This window comes from Epinephelus lanceolatus, chromosome 17, assembly GCF_041903045.1.
Source record: "Epinephelus lanceolatus isolate andai-2023 chromosome 17, ASM4190304v1, whole genome shotgun sequence".
NCBI classification, from domain to species: Eukaryota; Metazoa; Chordata; class Actinopteri; order Perciformes; family Serranidae; genus Epinephelus; species Epinephelus lanceolatus.
This window is the reverse complement of record NC_135750.1, coordinates 1,047,771-1,073,392: the sequence shown is the minus strand read 5'-3', so window position 1 is coordinate 1,073,392 and position 25,622 is coordinate 1,047,771. Positions and strand designations below refer to the sequence as shown.

At 48.0% G+C, this 25,622-nt stretch overlaps 1 protein-coding gene across 2 annotated transcripts; it reads right to left on the bottom strand.

Annotated features, from left to right (window-relative positions):
* On the bottom strand, positions 1-25,515 carry LOC117248349 (uncharacterized). Of its 2 annotated transcripts, XM_078160522.1 has the most exons (15): positions 25,445-25,515; positions 21,963-22,018; positions 21,749-21,778; positions 21,128-21,253; positions 10,024-10,137; positions 7,664-7,777; positions 7,345-7,423; positions 6,973-7,201; positions 4,996-6,811; positions 4,726-4,899; positions 3,995-4,168; positions 3,425-3,598; positions 2,887-3,060; positions 1,064-1,110; positions 1-941 (listed from the first exon to the last, which is right to left on the bottom strand). In XM_078160522.1, the coding sequence occupies exons 3-15, from the start codon at positions 21,754-21,756 to the stop codon at positions 310-312; spliced, it is 3,861 nt and encodes a 1,286-aa protein (XP_078016648.1). In that variant the 5' UTR covers positions 21,757-21,778; positions 21,963-22,018; positions 25,445-25,515; the 3' UTR covers positions 1-309. The 2 variants fall into 2 exon arrangements, with proteins under 2 accessions (XP_078016648.1, XP_078016649.1); XM_078160523.1 differs by lacking the exon at positions 25,445-25,515 and having other exon boundaries at positions 21,963-22,084.
* Between the last annotated feature and the right edge of the window lie 107 nt (positions 25,516-25,622).

Sequence of the window (25,622 nt, the reverse complement as noted above, 5' to 3'; positions counted from 1 at the left end):
GGAAGTCGAACACTTTATTCTGAAAGGATTCACAGGAAATGCCAGTATGCAGTTGTGTGTATGAATATGAACAGTGTTGTATGGAGAGAGCTGCAGTTACTCACTTTGACCACTGGAGGAAAACTTTGGAGGGAGAATGAAGAGAAATTAAAAGTTTACACAAACATCATCAATAAAAACAGTCGAGCAGAAAACGAATCATCTGTGGAGTCCAGAGTGTTTTCTTTAGCGCCACCCTCAGGACAAACTCACATCCTACACACATTCTCTGAACTACCATCAGCTGTGTGTGATCCTGTACACACTGAACTATCTGTTCAGCAGTGACAAAGTTTCTCTAACAGGAGGAGACTCTCCCTCCTGCAGAGAACACAGAGACACTGAGGAACCAGGTGACCAGAACCTAAACCCAAACCCAGGATAAAGAGGTTCAGTGAATGTGGTGTTGAAGGTGTGGAGGTGGATCAGTGTGTCAGAGGAGACTGTGAAGAAGGACAGAGTGCCAGCAGGACAGTCCACATACACTGCTACTCTACCAGAGGAGGAGGAGGAGGAGGAGGAGGAGGAGGAGGAGGAGGAGGAGGAGGAGGAGGAGATGATGGATGTTCCTCTCTTATTGTGCCTGGCGTAGTAAAAACCACCATCATAGCAGATCAGACTCCAGGACTGATCATTCCTTCCAAACAAACAGTCATCACTGCCTCCTCTCCTCCTGATTCCTCTGTAACTCACTGATATATAAACCCATCCTCTCCACTCGACCTCCCAGTAACAGCGACCAGTCAGACCAGTTCTACACAGCAGCTGAGTCCAGTAGTCAAATCTGTCTGGATGATCAGGATATGACTGATCCTCCTCCACATGTGTCACCTTCCTGTTGTTGTCAGACAGTTTGATCTCTCTGTGTACTGTGTTTGTGTCGATTGTGAGTTCACAGGAATCTGATGGAGAGAAGAAGACACAATACAGCTGCAGTTATTCATCTGTCATCACTCTGATGATGACATCAGAGATTTGAATGAGTGATGTCACAGTTTGAAGATCAAATGAAAAACACACTTACACTTCCTCAGACCTGGTGTCAACCATCGGACTCCAGCAGGCTCCACCCTGAAAGGAGGAGGGGGGTCAGAGCAGCACTTCCTCTTTCACCATGGAAACATGGACATTACATCACTCTCATACACACAGCTTTGTTATTGTCTCCACATGGACTGACATGTTCATCACTTATTATTAATCAGCTGATATTGTTTTAGTTCAGTGTACCTGAGCAGGTGGTGTTTCAACAGTTTACTGTGGGTTCATCACCACCACACAACACTTGACCATTACAGTCAGCTGATCCATTGTCAATATACAAGTATTGATTATTGGAGCTTTGAAACCACCTGTTTTACTCCTGATGAGTGACCTCCTTTGTTTGTGTCATAATGACTGTTGTCTGTCACAAGTAAAGGAGACACAACCTCTGATGGAGGAGGTCGGGGTGGATGGTTGGATGGGTTAGGGTTGCTGTTCACATCCTGTCTCCTAGCAACAGTCAGCACTGGTTTTTATCATCTGTAATCTGGAGCTGAAAATATGACAGCAGTAGTAGTACAGTAGTTTCTGTGGTCAGTCCCACAACCAGTCGACTCTTCTCAGCCAGGGAACTCTCTGTCATTATTTGATATGAGCCCACAAACCAGAGGGTTGCACCACGAAGCCAGTTCAACAGAACCAGTCTCTCTTTGTCTGAGCTGACTCAACAAACCCTAAAGTCTCAGTCAGAGATAACAGACACCATGAAGGTGGTTGTCAACTGTCTGTTAACTCAGGCTTTCTTCTTCAGGCTCTGCACGTTCACATAAAACAAGTCAAATGATGCGTTCAGCGCATCAACTGAACTTGAAAAGTAAAACCGTAAAAAGCAACACTGTGGCTTCAGTTACAGCCAGAGAGGAGTGTTTGCATTAATATGACTAACTGTGTGAACTCATATGTGAATATATTTATGTGACCTCTCTGTTTATTTCTAACGTGACAGCTGCTCTTTCTACAGCTCTGAAACTTTAAACTTGATGCAGCAGATTTAAAGCTTTTACTCAAGAACTGCATTTACTGTCCCTTAATGAAGGAGACACAGACATCACTAAAGTTTGGGGGCAAATTAAAATGAAATGAATTTGACTGATTGAATATTATCTGTGATAAATACCAAGGGAATAATTAATGTTCTATCAGCTGTAATATACCAGCAGTGTAAACAGACTTGAGCTAATCAGGAGCAAACATAAAACCTAATCCACAGTGGTAACGTTATGGTGGTCTGAAGGAATTATATCACATGTCATATGACAGTAAACATCATCCTGATTAATAATATAGTCACCTGTTTGCTACCTGTGATTTTAAAGAAGCTTTTTTCAGAGCCAGTGTGGACAGATGGACCAGAGGACACAAATATATTCAGTAATTCAGTGAGAGCAACAACAACCTTACAGATAAAATAAAACAATGTTACTCAGATTTTCAGCATCACTGATGGACTCTAGGTTCCTGTGTTAAAATAAAGTGACCTGACAGAGACAGTAAACACTACTGTAATCACAAAGCTTCGTGAGGGGACATGTCTGTAACGTTACGGCTCAACAAGTTGGATAAAGTGCATTTATAACGTTTTCCCTCAGCTGACAATCTGCATCGCTCATATATTCACAGTGATTATAGAGTGACGCTACTCAAAGGAGCAGTGAAAGCTGCTTTTTAGACGATTTTAAGATGAAACTCGGAGCATAAACTCGTCCCAACCAGGTTAGGTTTGCAGTGTGACAGAGACAAAGTTTCCAGCTCTACCTCCTCTATCAGACTGAGTGTGTGTGGCTGCAGCAGGCCTCTTCATACCTGAGAGTGTCCAGTCTCCAGTGTGGATCCTTCAGTCCAGCCGACAGCAGCTTCACCCCTGAGTCTCCTGGATGATTGTAGCTCAGGTCCAGCTCTCTCAGATGGGAGGGGTTGGAGCTCAGAGCTGAGGCCAGAGAAGCACAGCCTTCCTCTGTGATCAGACAGCCTGACACACTGCAAACACACAAAACAACACACATGTCACATAATGTGAGGGTGGGTACCACAGTACTGCCATACTGTCGCCTACTGTGGGGTTACATCAACATTATTACTGACTTTTTTCTAGTCCCAACCAAACACCCACTAATGTCCACCAACTATCTGACAACATTACTGATTCCTCTCTGATATTTCAAGTTCCAACAACAGAGAAAAAAACAAGATAAACCATGTTGATGGAAAGAGACTGAAACACAAAACACAACTGGTTTGAAATCATATCAGCAGAGACAATCCTGTGATGGTTATGAGTTTATCAACTAATGTAAATCAGGATTTAAGTGGCCATCAGTTGAACATGTTGATGAATCCTGACCTGAGAGTTTCCAGTGTACAGTGTGAACTCTTCAGTCCATCAGACAGAAGCTTCACTCCTGAATCCTTCAGGTCGTTGTTACTCAGGTCCAGGTGTCTCAGACTGGAGGACTGGGAGCTGAGAACTGAGGACAGAGCTTCACAGCTTCTCTCTGAGAGGTTACAGACACTCAGCCTACAGAGACAACAATCAACAAGAAGGAAAATATCTGTGTTCAAATGTAATCCTCTTTGATTAATGAGTCTGGACTAAAGTCAAATCTAAAGGAACAAAGATCTCAGTTAGTACTTCAGCTAACAGGAAACTAACAGACCTGCATAAATAAGGAGTCAATCCAAATAACATGATATGAAAGCATAATGGTCTTTTCTATATCAGCCAGAGTTCATATCTGTATGTTGTTCAGTAGGTGGAACTGAACCAGAAAAGAGTTTCTGAACTGTGAAGTTTCAAATCCTGATTGAACATTTGTCAGATTCAGAAATGCTGACATGAGAGAGAATGTTTAAACTGTATGGAGTTTAGAGAAATATGTGAAATCATTTCAGATGGTCTGCAGCTTGATCTGACCTGAGAGTTTCCAGTGTACAGTGTGAACTCTTCAGTCCATCAGACAGAAGCTTCACTCCTGAATCCTTCAGGTGGTTGTTACTCAGGTCCAGGTGTCTCAGACTGGAGGACTGGGAGCTGAGAACTGAGGACAGAGCTTCACAGCTTCTCTCTGAGAGGTCACAGACACTCAGCCTACAGAGACAACAATCAACAAGAAGGAAAATATCTGTGTTCAAATGTAATCCTCTTTGATTAATGAGTCTGGACTAAAGTCAAATCTAAAGGAACAAAGATCTCAGTTAGTACTTCAGCTAACAGGAAACTAACAGACCTGCATTATAACACTGAGTCAAGAAGAACACTTTACATTTGTTCAGTAAAACTGAAATATCTTCATCCAGATGGTAACAAGTGAGGACCCACTAAATTTGGTGATCTACAGTATAATCTCTTCTGAGCACAGATTAAAATCCTCACAGTTAATTATGATTAACTCATAAATAAGGAGTCAATCCAAATAACATGATATGAAAGCATAATGGTCTTTTCTATATCAGCCAGAGTTCATATCTGTATGTTGTTCAGTAGGTGGAACTGAACCAGAAAAGACTTTCTGAACTGTGAAGTTTCAAATCCTGATTGAACATTTGTCAGATTCAGAAATGCTGACATGAGAGAGAATGTTTAAACTGTATGGAGTTTAGAGAAATATGTGAAATCATTTCAGATGGTCTGCAGCTTGATCTGACCTGAGAGTTTCCAGTGTACAGTGTGAACTCTTCAGTCCATCAGACAGAAGCTTCACTCCTGAATCCTTCAGGTGGTTGTTACTCAGGTCCAGGTGTCTCAGACTGGAGGACTGGGAGCTGAGAACTGAGGACAGAGCTTCACAGCTTCTCTCTGAGAGGTTACAGTCACTCAGCCTACAGAGACAACAATAGAGAAAAACAAGCAATTTGTTGAAAAGACAACAGAGCATTTAAGTTATGATATATGAATCCAACTGTCTCTGTACTTACAGAGCTTTGTTGGAGGCTTTGACCACTGGCAGCAGCCTCAGAAGAGCCTCCTCTGAAGCAGAGTATTTCTTCAGGTCAAACACGTCCAGATCTTCTTCTGATGACAGTAAGATGAAGACCAGAGCTGACCACTGAGCAGGAGACAGTTTATCTGTGGAGAGACGTCCTGAACTCAGGGACTGTTGGATCTCCTCCACTAGAGAACGATCATTCAGTTCATTCAGACAGTGGAACAGATTGATGCTTCTCTCTGCAGACAGATCCTGGTTGATCTTCTTCTTGATGTACTCGACTGTTTCCTGATTGGTCTGTGAGCTACTTCCTGTCTGTCTCAGCAGACCTCTTAGGTGTCTCTGATTGGTCTGCAGTGAGAGACCCAGGAGGAAGCGGAGGAACAAGTCCAGGTGTCCATTTGGACTCTGTAAGGCCTTGTCCACAGCACTCTGGTGGAGATACTTCAGATTCGGTTTGTCTCTGACTCTTTTTTTTTTGACTTTAGACCTTTGGGATGTTGTTTGTTGTTCTTCCATCAGATTGACTCCAGAGTTGATGAAGGTCAGATGGACATGAAGAGCAGCCAGAAACTCCTGAACACTCAGATGGACGAAGCAGAACACCTTGTCCTGGTACAGTCCTCTCTCCTCTTTAAAGATCTGTGTGAACACTCCTGAGTACACTGAGGCTGCTCTGATATCGATGCCACACTCTGTCAGGTCTGATTCATAGAAGATCAGGTTGCCTTTCTGCAGCTGATCAAAAGCCAGTTTTCCCAGAGACTCAATCATATTCCTGCTCTCTGGACTCCAGTGATGATCTGTCTCAGCTCCTCCATCATACTTGATGTTCTTCACTTTGGTCTGAACCACCAGGAAGTGGATGTACATCTCAGTCAGGGTCTTGGGCAGCTCTCCTTCCTCTCTGGTCTTCATCACATCCTCCAGAACTGTAGCAGTGATCCAGCAGAAGACTGGGATGTGGCACATGATGTGGAGGCTTGGTGATGTCTTGATGTGGGAGATGATTCTGCTGGCCTGCTCCTCATCTCTGAATCTCTTCCTGAAGTACTCCTCTTTCTGTGGGTCAGTGAACCCTCTGACCTCAGTCACCATGTCAACACAGTCAGGAGGGATCTGATTGGCTGCTGCAGGTCGTGTGGTTATCCAGAGGCGAGCAGAGGGAAGCAGTTTCCCCCTGATGAGGTTTGTCAGCAGCACATCCACTGAGGTGGACTCTGTAACATCAGTCAGGATCTCATTGTTGTGGAAGTCCAGAGGAAGTCGACACTCATCCAGACCGTCAAAGATGAACACAACCTGGAACTCTTCAAACCTGCAGATTCCTGCTTCTTTGGTTTCAGTAAAGAAGTGATGAACAAGTTCCACCAAGCTGTACTTTTTCTCTTTCAGCACATTCAGCTCTCTGAAAGTGAATGGAAATGTGAACTGTATGTCCTGGTTGGCTTTGTCTTCAGCCCAGTCCAGAGTGAACTTCTGTGTTAAGACTGTTTTCCCAATGCCAGCCACTCCCTTTGTCATCACTGTTCTGATTGGTTCATCTCTTCCAGGTGAGGCTTTAAAGATGTCTTCTTGTCTGATGGTTGTTTCTGGTCTGTGTGGTTTCCTGGATGCTGTTTCAATCTGTCTGACCTCATGTTCATCATTGACCTCTGCAGTCCCTCCCTCTGTGATGTAGAGCTCTGTGTAGATCTGATTCAGAAGGGTTGGGTTTCCTGCTTTAGCGATCCCCTCAAACACACACTGGAACTTCTTCTGCAGGTCAGATTTCAGTTTACGCTGACAGACTGCAGCAAGATGTCCTGAATGAACACAACAAAGAAGATCAGTAAGACAAAGAAAATATTTCAACATGTCATTTCCTCAAAGAATGAGTATATGAATATATTTTGGTCCGTCTCTTGAGACATTAGTAAACGTCCCATTTATCCATCATGTTAAATCTTTATAGAAATCCTCTTACTGCTCTGCAGACAGTCAGCCAGCTCCTCCTGCTTCATTCTCCTCAGGAAGTTCAGTGTGATCTTCAGAAATGCCTCTCTGCTGCTCCTCCTCTGCTCTTCATCCTCACCATCCAACACCTCCTCATCCTCCCTCTGACTCTCTAAGCATTCTGGGTAATCTGAACTCAGAACCTTCTGGATCTTCTTCAGCTCGTTCTTCACAAAAGTGAGGATGTTCTCCTCCAGCAGCTGGAACAGAATATTATATGAATGACACACTCAAACATCAGATCCATGTTGGACACACTGACAATCCACTGGTGTAAAAAGTGCAGCATGGAGATGATTGTGAACAGAATAGATGTCAAAGTAGTTGTTGTACATGTACAGACCACAAATATGGAGTCCAGGTGTGTTTGATGCTGCTGGGCAGACTGACCACTGGGAACCTCTGAGCTCTCCTGGTCCACTCTGTGGAGGAATCATCAACAGTGAGCTCACATGATGTTTGCACCAGGAGACTGTAGAACTTATATCATTTACAAAAACACACACAGACCAGTTAGTTAAAGACGTATTCTGTCATGATTGATCAGAATGAAAACCAGATGTAAACAACACTGTAAATGATGGACACCTGATTCTGTGTCTCATGACTGAGGATCACAACAGTTAGTTCATCTGTTTCATTCAACAGTTTCATTCACTTACAGCAGGTCAGAAGAAGGACGTCCATCTTTGAAGGTAATCAGATGACCCTTAGACCGATCACTCTTCATGGACACACAGCTGGGTACAGGGGACTTTTCTCTCTGCTGCTGGAAACTGATAGAAACACTGACATTTACTGAACATACAAGATTTCTGTCTCTGATTTCAAAGGTTTTATTTGGCAGTGAAAGTTATTTTAATACAGTTAAAGCATGTTTTTAACAGCAAAGAAGACTCTGCATTTTTATGGTGCTTGTTGGTTGCTTCTTCACCCAACTAAGCAACATCAGCATTTTAAACAAGACGTTACAATGAGAAGTAATAACTTAAACCATTAGAGTCACATTACAGCAGTTTGACTTGGAGCCCAGGTACCAGTCAGAGTTCAGGTCCGACAAAGATAATGTTTCTTAGTTAGGTACCAATCACCTCCAGAAAGGACCCATGTCTTTCAGTTTATGAGCCTTGGAATAAGAATCAACCAAACAAGGCACCAGTCGACAACAAAAAATAAAACGCACACAAGAATTTGAAGTTCACCACAGTGTATTACACATTCAGTGCCCATTATAAAACCTACAGGTCAACCACCAATATAACAAGTCTTTATCTCCAGTCAAATCTCAGCAAGAGTCCACGTCTCAACACAAAATCTCTTCAAGATCCCAACAAGCCAAAACAAAAAGCTTTCATACAAAATTTGGCCAATGAAAACAAAACTGAGTGACGCTTCTTACGACTCAAGCTTAGTGATTCTCTATAAACACCAGACTGACCTCCTGTAGTCCAGCCAGTGTGCTGCAGTCAGCTGCAGGGGATGGATGTCCTTGGAGATGGGCAGTTCGATGGTGGATTTACAGAGTTAATCTGGTTCTATAGAACAAGTGAACTATGAATGACCTTTTCTGTCATTGCCAGGGATTGACAAGCTAACTGACTGTCTGTCTGAGGATGGACTGGACATCTTCTACTAGTGAGTGAATATGCACCATTTTTGTTTGAAAACCCAGCATAGGTATTTTTGAGTTGACTAGTGGATGTGTGTGACGCAGGGCGCCGACCACCACAGTCAATCAATCAATCAATCAATTTTATTTATAAAGCCCAATATCACAAATCACAATTTGCCTCACAGGGCTTTACAGCATACGACATCCCTCTGTCCTTATGACCCTCACAGCTGATCAGGAAAAACTCCCCAAAAAAACCCTTTAACAGGGAAAAAAAACGGTAGAAACCTCAGGAAGAGCAACTGAGGAGGGATCCCTCTTCCAGGACGGACAGACGTGCAATAGATGTCGTACAGAACAGATCAGCATAATAAATTAACAGTAATCCATATGACACAATGAGACAGAGAGAGAGACAGAGAGAGAGAGAGAGAGACAGAGAGAGAGAGAGACAGAGAGAGAGAGACAGAGAGAGAGAGACAGAGAGAGAGAGACAGACAGAGAGATGCAGGTAATGACAGTAGGTTACAACAACATTAATGAAAGTAATAATATTATAGTTATAGTTCTGGCTACTGTGGTACAATATGTTGAAAGTATGTATTAATATCTGACAGTATACTTGTGTGACAATAGTCATATGTGTATAATAACAGTAGAAGTATGACTAATGACTAATGATGGCAGCAGCAGCAGGAGGCATCTGGCAGGACCACGGCAGCAGCACAACCACACACGTCACGCTGTCCAGGCACCGCTGCAATGTCTGATGTGCTATTTGGAATTTTGGAATTTTATACCCATGCCAGGTTAAGACTTAATACTCTTGACCTTCCACCCACTTGAAACTGTGGCCTATATTTGGTTTAAATCACAGCACATCTGGGAGTAAGGTCAGTTTCTGTCAATGCTGAACCTTTGTCTTAGTCATTTGTGGGTGGAGCCTGCACTACATTCCCTGCTTATAATTGCAATTAGCAATCTGGAGCTTTAGCTTTAATCAGAGGGTGTTTCTGGAGGCGTCTGCAAAACAAAAGACTACTTATGAACAAATGGTGACCTTCCAACAGGAAACTCTTTTAAACTACTGACTCTTCATCAAACTGCACTCTGTCACCAGACCTCTGCAGGTAGTCCCCAAAACTGTGGAACTAGTCCCCAGACTACTTAATCTATTCTCAAGTCCTTTGCATCTGGTCCTTCATCTCTCTCTTTCTCTCTCTCACACACACACACACACACACACACACACACAGACCAGTTAGTTAAAGACGTGTTCTGTCATGATTGATCAGAATGAAAACCAGATGTAAACAACACTGTAAATGATGGACACCTGATTCTGTGTCTCATGACTGAGGATCACAACAGTTAGTTCATCTGTTTCAATCAACAGTTTCATTCACTTACAGCAGGTCAGAAGAAGGACGTCCATCTTTGAAGTCAATCAGACGACCCTTAGACCGATCACTCTTCATGGACACACAGCTGGGTACAGGGGACTTTTCTCTCTGCTGCTGGAAACTGATAGAAACACTGACATTTACTGAACATACAAGATTTCTATGTCTGATTTCAAAGGTTTTATTGGACAGTGAAAGTTATTTTATTACAGTTAAAGCATGTTTTTGAAACACGTCTTGCTTATAATGCTCATTTAACCAACATTACAATGGGATACAATAACTAAACAACTAGAATCACATCAGGGGGGTATTCCAGAAAGAGGGTTTAGTGAAAACTCTGAGTGTGTTAACCCTGAGATGAGGGAAACAGAGAGGTAAGTCAAACTCTGAGTCCATCACCATGGCAACTGACTCTGTGAACCTAACCTGCTCACTGGCAGGTTTTCTATAAGACACCCTGAGTTCACCCTGTCTCCTCCCTACTGCTGAGCCTGAAGCAAGCTGGCAGACACACATGGGCTGTTCGTATGTAGGCAGAATTAATTCACAATGCTTTACGCTGGGAGAGGATCTTCACACCCCGTCTAGATGTGCTGTCTTTCCCCAATGAATATCTGAACCGTACCGTTTTTCATCAGACTCAATCATTTACCGGCCACACATGTCAAATCTGACACACTGCAGACGTGCGCTCTCATCAGAGCAAATGTTTTTTGTGAACTGTAGCTTTTTATATGACATTGGTGACCTACAGTACATAATGACATAGCCACTGAATGACAGGTTATTGAAGCTACTTTGTTTAATAAATCAAATATGAATCAAACTAAAGGAAGGTACAGTCATGGCCAAGTCAAATGTGTCTTACCTGTTTGAATGATGTTTTTATATTTCATTTGAAGCTGCTTCCAAGTGTGTTTTTCCCCTGTGAGATTGAACCTACATGAACATCAGATTTTATTCAAAACCACTGTTTCACCTGTAAGCTACGATTTTAATTAAGTGTGGTTAAATGTTAAATTAATGGACTAGTGCATTCAAACGTACGCATTGACTCGGGCAGCAGTTTTCTCCCATGATGCCTTTCTCTCCATTCATGAGCGCCTCCAATTCCACAGGTGTAAAATAAGTTGATCACTTTTTCTCTCCGGTTGCCATGGTGACTCAAGGTATAGGGGCTCCACTGATGATGGCTTTTTATTGTGGTTGTGCACGTGCTTAACTCAAGGTGTACCTACTCAGAGTTGACTGAACTAATTCAAATCAGCTGTTCTGGAACCAGATACTCAGAGTTTCCCAGCTCAGAGTAAGTCAGAGTTCAGGATTAGACTCAGTTTGTTGAACCTCCTACCTGGAATACCCCTCTGATGTGACACTTGTTTGTATTTGGTGTGTAATTGTTTAAGCAGTGTGTTGTTAGTCAGACGTGTTCAGACTTTACACTGTTGACCTGCCACATCACTTCAAACTGAAGTTTGGTTTAGGCCACAGCACACCTGAGGAGACCTCCTCAACTAGTCCCCAGTGCTCTGCAGAGTTAGGGTTAGGTCCAGAGGGGTACTTCCTGTCTGTCATCAACCCTAATTTAGTTTTCCAACACCACTTCTCTTCTGTGTTCTCCACACTGACTCGCAGCCTCAGCTCACATCCAGCTCAGGACTCTGGTGCTGGTCTACAGGGAAGTGAGGGGACCAGGGGCCTCATGTACAAAGACTTGCACAAAAACCTTTGCACAAAAACATCCAGATGTATGAATCTGTGCGTACACATGAATCCAAGCACATTTCCTTTGTACATCCCAATCAACGTGGAATTGAGCGCACATGTTGGAGTACCCGACCCCTCCCTGTCCACGCCCCTATTTAAATATGCAAATCATGTTTAAATGAACCCTGCACCTGAGATTCCCCTCTCTGCACGATCAGAAAACTAAAACAAAGGATTGAGTAAAGAAAAAGAAAAACTTCACAGAATGCGAAGTGGAGACGCTACTCACTGAAGTGGAGACGCTACTCACTGAAGTGGAGACGCTACTCACTGAAGTGGAGACTCTACTCACTGAAGTGGAGGCTCTACTCACTGAAGTGGAGGCGCTACTCACTGAAGTGGAGGCGCTACTCACTGAAGTGGAGGCTCTACTCACTGAAGTGGAGACGCTACTCACTGAAGTGGAGGCGCTACTCACTGAAGTGGAGGCGCTACTCACTGAAGTGGAGGCTCTACTCACTGAAGTGGAGGCTCTACTCACTGAAGTGGAGACGCTACTCACTGAAGTGGAGACGCTACTCACTGAAGTGGAGACTCCACTCACTGAAGTGGAGGCTCTACTCACTGAAGTGGAGGCGCTACTCACTGAAGTGGAGGCTCTACTCACTGAAGTGGAGACTCTACTCACTGAAGTGGAGGCTCTACTCACTGAAGTGGAGGCGCTACTCACTGAAGTGGAGGCGCTACTCACTGAAGTGGAGGCTCTACTCACTGAAGTGGAGGCGCTACTCACTGAAGTGGAGGCTCTACTCACTGAAGTGGAGACTCTACTCACTGAAGTGGAGACTCTACTCACTGAAGTGGAGGCTCTACTCACTGAAGTGGAGGCGCTACTCACTGAAGTGGAGGCGCTACTCACTGAAGTGGAGGCTCTACTCACTGAAGTGGAGGCTCTACTCACTGAAGTGGAGACTCTGCTCACTGAAGTGGAGACTCTACTCACTGAAGTGGAGGCGCTACTCACTGAAGTGGAGACGCTACTCACTGAAGTGGAGGCTCTACTCACTGAAGTGGAGGCGCTACTCACTGAAGTGGAGACGCTACTCACTGAAGTGGAGGCTCTACTCACTGAAGTGGAGACGCTACTCACTGAAGTGGAGGCTCTACTCACTGAAGTGGAGACTCTGCTCACTGAAGTGGAGACTCTACTCACTGAAGTGGAGGCGCTACTCACTGAAGTGGAGGCTCTACTCACTGAAGTGGAGGCTCTACTCACTGAAGTGGAGACTCTACTCACTGAAGTGGAGGCGCTACTCACTGAAGTGGAGACGCTACTCACTGAAGTGGAGGCTCTACTCACTGAAGTGGAGGCGCTACTCACTGAAGTGGAGGCTCTACTCACTGAAGTGGAGACTCTACTCACTGAAGTGGAGGCTCTACTCACTGAAGTGGAGGCGCTACTCACTGAAGTGGAGGCGCTACTCACTGAAGTGGAGGCTCTACTCACTGAAGTGGAGGCTCTACTCACTGAAGTGGAGGCGCTACTCACTGAAGTGGAGGCGCTACTCACTGAAGTGGAGGCGCTACTCACTGAAGTGGAGACTCTACTCACTGAAGTGGAGACTCTACTCACTGAAGTGGAGACTCTACTCACTGAAGTGGAGACTCTACTCACTGAAGTGGAGGCTCTACTCACTGAAGTGGAGGCGCTACTCACTGAAGTGGAGACTCTACTCACTGAAGTGGAGACTCTACTCACTGAAGTGGAGACTCTACTCACTGAAGTGGAGGCTCTACTCACTGAAGTGGAGACTCTACTCACTGAAGTGGAGACTCTACTCACTGAAGTGGAGGCGCTACTCACTGAAGTGGAGGCTCTACTCACTGAAGTGGAGGCTCTACTCACTGAAGTGGAGGTGCACAAAAAATGTAGTTTTTGGCACGCTGTCCTCCGGCATCAATACTAAACGTAAGAGGAGTGAGTGGGAGAGTGTGTGTGAGGCTGTCAATGCTGTGGGGTCAGAAAAGCGTACACACACAGAATTAAAAATGAAGTGGTCCGACATTAAGGTGGACGTGAAGCGGAGGAGGGCTGCCCACCACCGCCCAGTGTGGCCAAAACAGGCGGGGGGACAGGAGAGGAGGAGCTCACCCCGTTTGAACGGAGAGTCGCTGCAATTGTGGGTGACTCTGCTCTCTGAGGGGTGGTGGGAGCACATGTGGGTGACTCTGCTCTCTGAGGGGTGGTGGGAGCACATGTGGGTGACTCTGCTCTCTCTCTGAGGGGTGGTGGGAGCACATGTGGGTGACTCTGCTCTCTCTCTGAGGGGTGGTGGGAGCACATGTGGGTGACTCTGCTCTCTGAGGGGTGGTGGGAGCACATGTGGGTGACTCTGCTCTCTGAGGGGTGGTGGGAGCACATGTGGGTGACTCTGCTCTCTGAGGGGTGGTGGGAGCACATGTGGGTGACTCTGCTCTCTGAGGGGTGGTGGGAGCACATGTGGGTGACTCTGCTCTCTCTCTGAGGGGTGGTGGGAGCACATGTGGGTGACTCTGCTCTCTGAGGGGTGGTGGGAGCACATGTGGGTGACTCTGCTCTCTGAGGGGTGGTGGGAGCACATGTGGGTGACTCTGCTCTCTGAGGGGTGGGGGGAGCACATGTGGGTGACTCTGCTCTCTGAGGGGTGGTGGGAGCACATGTGGGTGACTCTGCTCTCTCTCTGAGGGGTGGTGGGAGCACATGTGGGTGACTCTGCTCTCTCTCTGAGGGGTGGTGGGAGCACATGTGGGTGACTCTGCTCTCTCTCTGAGGGGTGGGGGGAGCACATGTGGGTGACTCTGCTCTCTCTCTGAGGGGTGGTGGGAGCACATGTGGGTGACTCTGCTCTCTCTCTGAGGGGTGGTGGGAGCACATGTGGGTGACTCTGCTCTCTCTCTGAGGGGTGGGGGGAGCACATGTGGGTGACTCTGCTCTCTGAGGGGTGGTGGGAGCACATGTGGGTGACTCTGCTCTCTGAGGGGTGGTGGGAGCACATGTGGGTGACTCTGCTCTCTGAGGGGTGGGGGGAGCACATGTGGGTGACTCTGCTCTCTGAGGGGTGGTGGGAGCACATGTGGGTGACTCTGCTCTCTGAGGGGTGGTGGGAGCACATGTGGGTGACTCTGCTCTCTGAGGGGTGGTGGGAGCACATGTGGGTGACTCTGCTCTCTCTCTGAGGGGTGGTGGGAGCACATGTGGGTGACTCTGCTCTCTCTCTGAGGGGTGGTGGGAGCACATGTGGGTGACTCTGCTCTCTGAGGGGTGGTGGGAGCACATGTGGGTGACTCTGCTCTCTCTCTGAGGGGTGGTGGGAGCACATGTAGGTGACTCTGCTCTCTCTCTGAGGGGTGGTGGGAGCACATGTAGGTGACTCTGCTCTCTCTCTGAGGGGTGGTGGGAGCACATGTGGGTGACTCTGCTCTCTCTCTGAGGGGTGGTGGGAGCACATGTGGGTGACTCTGCTCTCTCTCTGAGGGGTGGTGGGAGCACATGTGGGTGACTCTGCTCTCTCTCTGAGGGGTGGTGGGAGCACATGTGGGTGACTCTGCTCTCTCTGAGGGGTGGTGGGAGCACATGTGGGTGACTCTGCTCTCTCTCTGAGGGGTGGTGGGAGCACATGTGGGTGACTCTGCTCTCTCTGAGGGGTGGTGGGAGCACATGTGGGTGACTCTGCTCTCTCTCTGAGGGGTGGTGGGAGCACATGTGGGTGACTCTGCTCTCTCTCTGAGGGGTGGGGGGAGCACATGTGGGTGACTCTGCTCTCTCTCTGAGGGGTGGGGGGAGCACATGTGGGTGACTCTGCTCTCTGAGGGGTGGTGGGAGCACATGTGGGTGACTCTGCTCTCTGAGGGGTGGTGGGAGCACATGTGGGTGACTCTGCTCTCTCTCTGAGGGGTGGTGGGAGCACATGTGGGTGACTCTGCTCTCTCTGAGGGGTGGTGGGAGCACATGTGGGTGACTCTGCTCTCTCTCTGAGGGGTGGTGGGAGCACATGTGGGTGACTCTGCTCTCTCTCTGAGGGGTGGTGGGAGCACATGTGGGTGACTCTGCTCTCTGAGGGGTGGTGGGAGCACATGTGGGTGACTCTGCTCTCTCTCTGAGGGGTGGTGGGAGCACATGTGGGTGACTCTGCTCTCTCTCTGAGGGGTGGTGGGAGCACATGTGGGTGACTCTGCTCTCTCTCTGAGGGGTGGTGGGAGCACATGTGGGTGACTCTGCTCTCTCTGAGGGGTGGTGGGAGCACATGTGGGTGACTCTGCTCTCTCTGAGGGGTGGGGGGAGCACATGTGGGTGACTCTGCTCTCTGAGGGGTGGGGGGAGCACATGTGGGTGACTCTGCTCTCTGAGGGGTGGTGGGAGCACATGTGGGTGACTCTGCTCTCTCTCTGAGGGGTGGTGGGAGCACATGTGGGTGACTCTGCTCTCTGAGGGGTGGTGGGAGCACATGTGGGTGACTCTGCTCTCTGAGGGGTGGTGGGAGCACATGTGGGTGACTCTGCTCTCTGAGGGGTGGTGGGAGCACATGTGGGTGACTCTGCTCTCTGAGGGGTGGTGGGAGCACATGTGGGTGACTCTGCTCTCTGAGGGGTGGTGGGAGCACATGTGGGTGACTCTGCTCTCTCTCTGAGGGGTGGTGGGAGCACATGTGGGTGACTCTGCTCTCTGAGGGGTGGTGGGAGCACATGTGGGTGACTCTGCTCTCTGAGGGGTGGGGGGAGCAAGTGTGGGTGACTCTGCTCTCTGAGGGGTGGTGGGAGCACATGTGGGTGACTCTGCTCTCTGAGGGGTGGGGGGAGCACATGTGGGTGACTCTGCTCTCTGAGGGGTGGTGGGAGCACATGTGGGTGACTCTGCTCTCTCTCTGAGGGGTGGGGGGAGCACATGTGGGTGACTCTGCTCTCTGAGGGGTGGTGGGAGCACATGTGGGTGACTCTGCTCTCTGAGGGGTGGTGGGAGCACATGTGGGTGACTCTGCTCTCTCTCTGAGGGGTGGTGGGAGCACATGTGGGTGACTCTGCTCTCTGAGGGGTGGTGGGAGCACATGTGGGTGACTCTGCTCTCTGAGGGGTGGTGGGAGCACATGTGGGTGACTCTGCTCTCTCTCTGAGGGGTGGGGGGAGCACATGTGGGTGACTCTGCTCTCTGAGGGGTGGTGGGAGCACATGTGGGTGACTCTGCTCTCTGAGGGGTGGTGGGAGCACATGTGGGTGACTCTGCTCTCTGAGGGGTGGTGGGAGCACATGTGGGTGACTCTGCTCTCTGAGGGGTGGTGGGAGCACATGTGGGTGACTCTGCTCTCTGAGGGGTGGTGGGAGCACATGTGGGTGACTCTGCTCTCTGAGGGGTGGGGGGAGCACATGTGGGTGACTCTGCTCTCTCTCTGAGGGGTGGGGGGAGCACATGTGGGTGACTCTGCTCTCTGAGGGGTGGTGGGAGCACATGTGGGTGACTCTGCTCTCTGAGGGGTGGTGGGAGCACATGTGGGTGACTCTGCTCTCTCTCTGAGGGGTGGGGGGAGCACATGTGGGTGACTCTGCTCTCTCTGAGGGGTGGTGGGAGCACATGTGGGTGACTCTGCTCTCTCTCTGAGGGGTGGTGGGAGCACATGTGGGTGACTCTGCTCTCTCTCTGAGGGGTGGTGGGAGCACATGTGGGTGACTCTGCTCTCTCTGAGGGGTGGTGGGAGCACATGTGGGTGACTCTGCTCTCTCTCTGAGGGGTGGGGGGAGCACATGTGGGTGACTCTGCTCTCTGAGGGGTGGTGGGAGCACATGTGGGTGACTCTGCTCTCTCTCTGAGGGGTGGGGGGAGCACATGTGGGTGACTCTGCTCTCTGAGGGGTGGTGGGAGCACATGTGGGTGACTCTGCTCTCTCTCTGAGGGGTGGGGGGAGCACATGTGGGTGACTCTGCTCTCTGAGGGGTGGTGGGAGCACATGTGGGTGACTCTGCTCTCTGAGGGGTGGTGGGAGCACATGTGGGTGACTCTGCTCTCTCTCTGAGGGGTGGGGGGAGCACATGTGGGTGACTCTGCTCTCTCTGAGGGGTGGTGGGAGCACATGTGGGTGACTCTGCTCTCTCTCTGAGGGGTGGTGGGAGCACATGTGGGTGACTCTGCTCTCTCTCTGAGGGGTGGTGGGAGCACATGTGGGTGACTCTGCTCTCTCTGAGGGGTGGTGGGAGCACATGTGGGTGACTCTGCTCTCTCTCTGAGGGGTGGGGGGAGCACATGTGGGTGACTCTGCTCTCTGAGGGGTGGTGGGAGCACATGTGGGTGACTCTGCTCTCTCTCTGAGGGGTGGGGGGAGCACATGTGGGTGACTCTGCTCTCTGAGGGGTGGTGGGAGCACATGTGGGTGACTCTGCTCTCTCTCTGAGGGGTGGGGGGAGCACATGTGGGTGACTCTGCTCTCTCTCTGAGGGGTGGGGGGAGCACATGTGGGTGACTCTGCTCTCTCTCTGAGGGGTGGTGGGAGCACATGTGGGTGACTCTGCTCTCTCTCTGAGGGGTGGTGGGAGCACATGTGGGTGACTCTGCTCTCTCTCTGAGGGGTGGGGGGAGCACATGTGGGTGACTCTGCTCTCTCTCTGAGGGGTGGTGGGAGCACATGTGGGTGACTCTGCTCTCTGAGGGGTGGTGGGAGCACATGTGGGTGACTCTGCTCTCTCTCTGAGGGGTGGGGGGAGCACATGTGGGTGACTCTGCTCTCTCTGAGGGGTGGTGGGAGCACATGTGGGTGACTCTGCTCTCTCTCTGAGGGGTGGTGGGAGCACATGTGGGTGACTCTGCTCTCTCTGAGGGGTGGTGGGAGCACATGTGGGTGACTCTGCTCTCTCTCTGAGGGGTGGTGGGAGCACATGTGGGTGACTCTGCTCTCTCTCTGAGGGGTGGTGGGAGCACATGTGGGTGACTCTGCTCTCTCTCTGAGGGGTGGTGGGAGCACATGTGGGTGACTCTGCTCTCTCTCTGAGGGGTGGGGGGAGCACATGTGGGTGACTCTGCTCTCTCTCTGAGGGGTGGGGGGAGCACATGTGGGTGACTCTGCTCTCTCTCTGAGGGGTGGTGGGAGCACATGTGGGTGACTCTGCTCTCTGAGGGGTGGTGGGAGCACATGTGGGTGACTCTGCTCTCTCTGAGGGGTGGTGGGAGCACATGTGGGTGACTCTGCTCTCTCTCTGAGGGGTGGTGGGAGCACATGTGGGTGACTCTGCTCTCTGAGGGGTGGTGGGAGCACATGTGGGTGACTCTGCTCTCTCTCTGAGGGGTGGGGGGAGCACATGTGGGTGACTCTGCTCTCTGAGGGGTGGTGGGAGCACATGTGGGTGACTCTGCTCTCTCTCTGAGGGGTGGGGGGAGCACATGTGGGTGACTCTGCTCTCTCTCTGAGGGGTGGTGGGAGCACATGTGGGTGACTCTGCTCTCTGAGGGGTGGTGGGAGCACATGTGGGTGACTCTGCTCTCTGAGGGGTGGTGGGAGCACATGTGGGTGACTCTGCTCTCTGAGGGGTGGGGGGAGCACATGTGGGTGACTCTGCTCTCTGAGGGGTGGGGGGAGCACATGTGGGTGACTCTGCTCTCTGAGGGGTGGTGGGAGCACATGTGGGTGACTCTGCTCTCTGAGGGGTGGGGGGAGCACATGTGGGTGACTCTGCTCTCTCTCTGAGGGGTGGGGGGAGCACATGTGGGTGACTCTGCTCTCTCTGAGGGGTGGTGGGAGCACATGTGGGTGACTCTGCTCTCTGAGGGGTGGGGGGAGCACATGTGGGTGACTCTGCTCTCTGAGGGGTGGTGGGAGCACATGTGGGTGACTCTGCTCTCTGAGGGGTGGGGGGAGCACATGTGGGTGACTCTGCTCTCTGAGGGGTGGTGGGAGCACATGTGGGTGACTCTGCTCTCTCTCTGAGGGGTGGTGGGAGCACATGTGGGTGACTCTGCTCTCTCTGAGGGGTGGTGGGAGCACATGTGGGTGACTCTGCTCTCTCTCTGAGGGGTGGTGGGAGCACATGTGGGTGACTCTGCTCTCTGAGGGGTGGTGGGAGCACATGTGGGTGACTCTGCTCTCTGAGGGGTGGTGGGAGCACATGTGGGTGACTCTGCTCTCTGAGGGGTGGTGGGAGCACATGTGGGTGACTCTGCTCTCTGAGGGGTGGTGGGAGCACATGTGGGTGACTCTGCTCTCTGAGGGGTGGTGGGAGCACATGTGGGTGACTCTGCTCTCTCTCTGAGGGGTGGTGGGAGCACATGTGGGTGACTCTGCTCTCTGAGGGGTGGTGGGAGCACATGTGGGTGACTCAGATTACCCCCAAGGTAAATACCTATACATTTGTGTAACTCATACAGGTCAGACAACAGGCTGCTCACAGCCCTGTAAGATAGAGGTTCATGCGTAAATGTTGTATGTATGGTATTATTTGGTTTGAAATAAAGCTTTTGAATTTAAATTTAAACATGCCAGTATATCAAAGGTGTGTTAGTTGTTCATGTGTCAAAGGATCAACAGCTGTAGAAACGTGCGTACCCCAGCCAGGAAGTTGGTGTGAGGCACTGCACATTTCCACGGTCATTTCACTCTTGATACATCTGAACTTTGCCGTGGAAAAGGACGTACACCATGTTTTTGTGTGTATGCACCCTTTGTACATGAGGACCTGGTCCTTAATACTAAGAAGCCACAGTCAGACCCTACATTCCTCCTCTACCTCTGGACGTTTGTCCACCCTGTCCCTCAGAGGACCCTGTGGTCTCTCATTTCAGTCAAGACTCCTCTCTGTTCTGGTCCCACAGTGGTGGAATGAACTTCCTGCTGAAGTCAGGACAGCAGAGTCACTGAACATCTTCCACCTCAATCTGAAAACCATCTTTCACTCTACATCTTCACACACCTGACAAGTTCTTACAAACATCTCAATTCTGTTAAAATAAAAACCTTCATCACTCATGTCATGGATTTAGCAGTTCGCCTAATATAATAAACTAAATGCCTACGGTAAAATGAGGCCGCGTATAATGTACTCTCCACAACGCAACAGGCTATTAGTTCAATCAAACATTTTGTTTTACAGACAATCAGTTACAGACATCGTTATATAGACTGGTATTAGGTAATATGTCTCTCTTTGGGCACAGCAGTGCGGAAATTGCGTTTTCTCTGTCCGTCGGGATCTGTGGGCAGCTGAAGTGAGCCTGACATACGTGCAGTTGTCAGAAATAGTAGAAATAGTCTAACAAAACACATGCATACTTTCTCAGAGCAGGAGGCTCGTTGACAGAAGTGACACCGTCACATCAGAGCTACAGGTGGTCAGCGTTTTACACAACTTCATGTCCAAAAACCCAAACTATCCCTTTAATGTCAGCTTACTGTGCAGCAGAGACTTTTCGTCTTTTAACATTGATGCCATGTTCATGTGACGGGTCAGACTTGGGGGACACACAGCTGGGGTCAGGGTCAGGTCCAGGTCCAGGTGAGTCTGGTCTCTGATGGATCCTAGCACACAGAGAGGAAGACCAGCAGGGAGGGAAATTCAGTTTTTAGTCTTCAGCCTCAGCAGCTGCTGGAGAAACTATCAGCTATCAACAGGAAAAGGATCAACACAGCAACGTTTAACTAGAACTGAATTTACTGAAGAAAATGTGTGTGAGTGCTGACAGCTGAAGATTATGGTTTAACAAGATGGAGTTATGTGTCACATAAGGGGAACTCAACACTATATTTTCTGTCACAGCTGGGATTTGAACTGATAACATTTAATCAGTGAGGTGCACACTGCACCAAGGAAGCTAATGTCTGACACAGAGATACATGTATACTTGTCTTTATGCTGCAACAAATGATTAATTCATTGTCAATGAATCTGCAGATGATATTCTCCGAAAACAGTTTGATGTACAAATGAAAAAAAAAGATATTCAGTTAAAGAGTTGATGAACATGTTGAAGGTGAAACAGGATCAAATGTGATGTCAAGTGTTGACTGTGATACCTTTTCATGTTGGTGATAACCTGCAGCCTCCTGATGAAGACAGACAGACAGACAGACAGACAGACAGACACAGACAGACAGGTTTATCATTAGACTTTAAAGTGTTTGTTGTCAGATAAACCTTGTGCTGTGGAGTCTGGATCAAAGACAGGAGGTGAACACATGAACCAACAGAGACACATTAGAGACTGGAATCAATCAAAGGTCCACTTACTCAGTTTCTTCTCATGGACTTCATCACTCTGCAGCTCTCTGCTGTCTGGACCAGGTCTGTGGACACAAAGAGTTTTCTGTTGATCTGAGTGGGACCATGTGCTCCATCAGGACTCAGACTGGAGGCAGACTGGCTCTTTTAAGCCCTCTTCAGACAGGAAATATGTGACACTGCTGCCGTCATGGATTTGTTAAAGTGATATTTGCTCATTGAGACAGAGGAGACGTTTACGCTGATGTTTCTTACAGCTTCATTCACACATGGCAGCACATTTATGGACAGAGACTCCATGAGAGAGAGAACAACAGTGAGTGAAATGATGTGAAGGAAGAAGAAGGTTTTCTCAGCCTCTGTTAGAGTTCATAATGTGTCCTCTTCTACACCACAGGGACACACTTCATGTTGCTTTGTCTTTGTCTGTCTTTGGGGATAACCTCACTTTTCACTTGTGTTTGAGCGACTCTGAAAAGCTCTTCAACATTTCAAATGTTCCAATGTGCTCGTCACATCATCCAAAATCAATCCCATCAGCTCCCAGAGACTTTCTACCTTCATCTGTAGAGGAAACACTGAGAGCATCAGTCCAATCATTGATCAGCACGTCATCACTCATTCATCCTTCACATCATTTCTCCTGGACTCAACCTCCTGATTATCACTGATGGACTCTGAGTCACGTGACGTCCACCACTAATGTCTCCTCTCAGTCAGGCTGTTGGTGGATCTGTGGCCCTCTGGTGGCACAAAGGGAAACTGCAGCATGTCACTTTGAGCTGACACACTCAGTTCACCCAAAATAATAACAGCCATCATTATTTCTGTGCTGATTGAATATGGCTGATGTGCTTTGAACACCTTCTTTATGCAGACGCTCACTTACAAACATAAAACCAGTTTTTCTCTCTAAATGTCATCGACCAGTAAAAACTTTCATGTCCTGTTTACAATGTATAAAATGCTGTGCTATCCGAAGATGGCCGAGTGATACGAGTGCATTTTCGTTCAGACTGGCAGAAAGTTTGTTCAAAAACTGTGTGTGTGTAAAAAGCAAATCCACGTGTAGAACTGAGATTCACAAATGCTTTTCATTTATTTGCAATTAATTTAATGTATTCACAGATACTTATTTTATTTGTGGAATGTGTTTGTGTGTTTAGCCTATTTGTGTATATCAGTTTCATACTTGCAAAATATTTTTGTGAGTTTACAAATCTTTTCTTGTATTCGTGGTGTTTTATATTTACAGATGACACAGTTACACACAGATTGTTGATCTGTTCACACACATAATTATGAAACAAATCTATCTCCATATTTGTTACCTGAAACGGTGAGCGTGGACGACGACAATAGGACGGCAACATTGAATGGACCAAAGTAAAGAAAACGGACCGCGAAAGTCTCAATGGGAAGGCAAAGGCAAGATATGCTGAAAAATTAAAGGAGTTAAAGGACTGGATCCATATGAGCATTCAGAGTGGTCAGTGGATGTTCACCTGTTGCCTTCGAGCACTCGTACATTTACAACTATACATGTGTGAGTGCCTATACACACACACACACACACACACACACCAAGTGTTCAGCAGCTTCAGATCACTGCAGCAGCAGCCACAAGACTTTTTACAGATTGAGTGGGTTTCTGTGTTTTTTTGACCCATTTCCACCATCGCAGATTTCAACATCTCTTTTATACAGTTATTGTTTTTGTTGAGCAATTTGCACAGTGCAACTTTATATTTTATTGATATTTGATTTAAATGTCTTTATTTATTTTATGTTACCATTTAAGTACTGAGCATTTTGTTCTTTACTCACTGTTTTTGTTGATCATTTTGTTGATCACTGTTGTTGCTGTGTTACCATTGTTGGCTTTGCAACCAGAGAAGACTGTTTTGGTGTATTTCTTCCTTTTTACAAATAAAGAGCCAGAATTTAGTGTTTTTTATTTGTATAAAAGGGTAAAAAGCATTTTGCGCGACTAAAGTTAAAACATTACAAAAGTAGTGAAAGCCAGAAAACACAACATGGCCTACACATGTACAGTGACTTTCAGGTGACCAGCTGGCTGCAGCAGTGACCAACACAGACGCTGAAGCTTCCGATTCGGCACTTAAGGGGAAAGTTAAGGGGAAATTAACTTAATGTGCAGTGCGACTGTTTGTCCACTGATTGTCTGTTTTTTGTGACACTTCTTGATGTGAAAACATTTTAGACATTTTAGGGAAGACATTAACTTTGCCTGACACCCACTATTGTATTTGCGAAACATTTATTTTATTTGTGAAAATGCTAAAGGGGAGATTTCACCGTTTTTGTTTTATACCTAGACCTCATTAGACTGTACCTAGACTTCTCAAATATGGCCTAGATTATCCTACAGAGGCTAAACATTCGTTCAGACACAGTTTCTGATTTGTGAAACCTTTATTCTATCTGTGAAAATGCAATAAAGACACATTTCACCATTTTTCAGCATATCGGAAGCTGGCGAATCGGAAGATAATTTCAGCGTCGTCGCTGACGAAGAGCATGACCACGACCATGAACATGAACAGGCTGAGTTGGTGGTGAAAAAAAAACGTCTATTACATGGCGATACTTTGGATTCAGGTACGGTGACGTTGAACAGAAAGACGTGCTGTGTAAAAGTGTAAAAGTGTAAAAGTTAAAGTCGCCACGTCCCGCGGCAACACGACCAATCTATATCAGCACTTGAGACAGCACAGAGAGAAAAGTAAGAGTGCATGTGAGAGAAAGACGAGGCGTGTAACGTTAAAGACAAAGAGACAACTGAAAGACACCAGAGCCTCATAAAACAACATCCAAACACAGTTACACAAACATCTGTAAGTGTCACAGGGAAATCATGGACTCCATAACAAACAGGAGGTACTTTTTAAGGGCAGCTGCAGGACCTATTCAAAGTAGAAAGGATGTGATTCGGAGCGCACCCAAAGTTTCCTCTGAACAAAAAGGATCCCAAGTGCCCGTGCGTCATGACGCGGAGAGCTCTGCGTGTAAAGGGGATGAAAGACTGCATGTGATTGGCCATGATCGTCTCAGCCTCTATGATATAACCTCTCTGATTCCAGCACGCGCCCAAGTGCGCCACAGGTGCGTAAAAGAGCAAATGAACCCAAAGTGTGATTTGCGCGCTCCCGACCCCGACGCACTGAACCGAAAGTAACTGACTACGACCTGCGCGCGCCGTCCCCGTGCGCATGAGTGGACCTGTAACTTTTCTTTTAGAGTCTAAACAGTTGGTGACAAACAGAGAGTAAGAAGTGAAGAGTGTTAAAGTCCGGACTGAAGAGTTTGTGTTCTTCTTCAGAGGGTTTGGAGGGACGTGTCTGTCCGGTCCTCACTGATCCTCCTCTCATGGTGGAAACTGAACTCCACTTTAACAAGTTTCTACAGGAAGTGAACTAACAAAGAGTCATTCAAGAGTCACACAGTGAAAAGTGTCAAAGCTTACAAACCTTTAGATGGAGACAAGAAGCTGCGACACGACGACCAGCACACAAAGTGAAACTAAAGTGCCAACAGGAAGGAAGGGGCGGTGACAAACAGCTGCTCTCACGTCAGTCTCATTCTTCACATCCACCCAGTGCCGCCTCCACACTGCAGGTGGCGCCCTCGGCCCAAATATACAGCAGC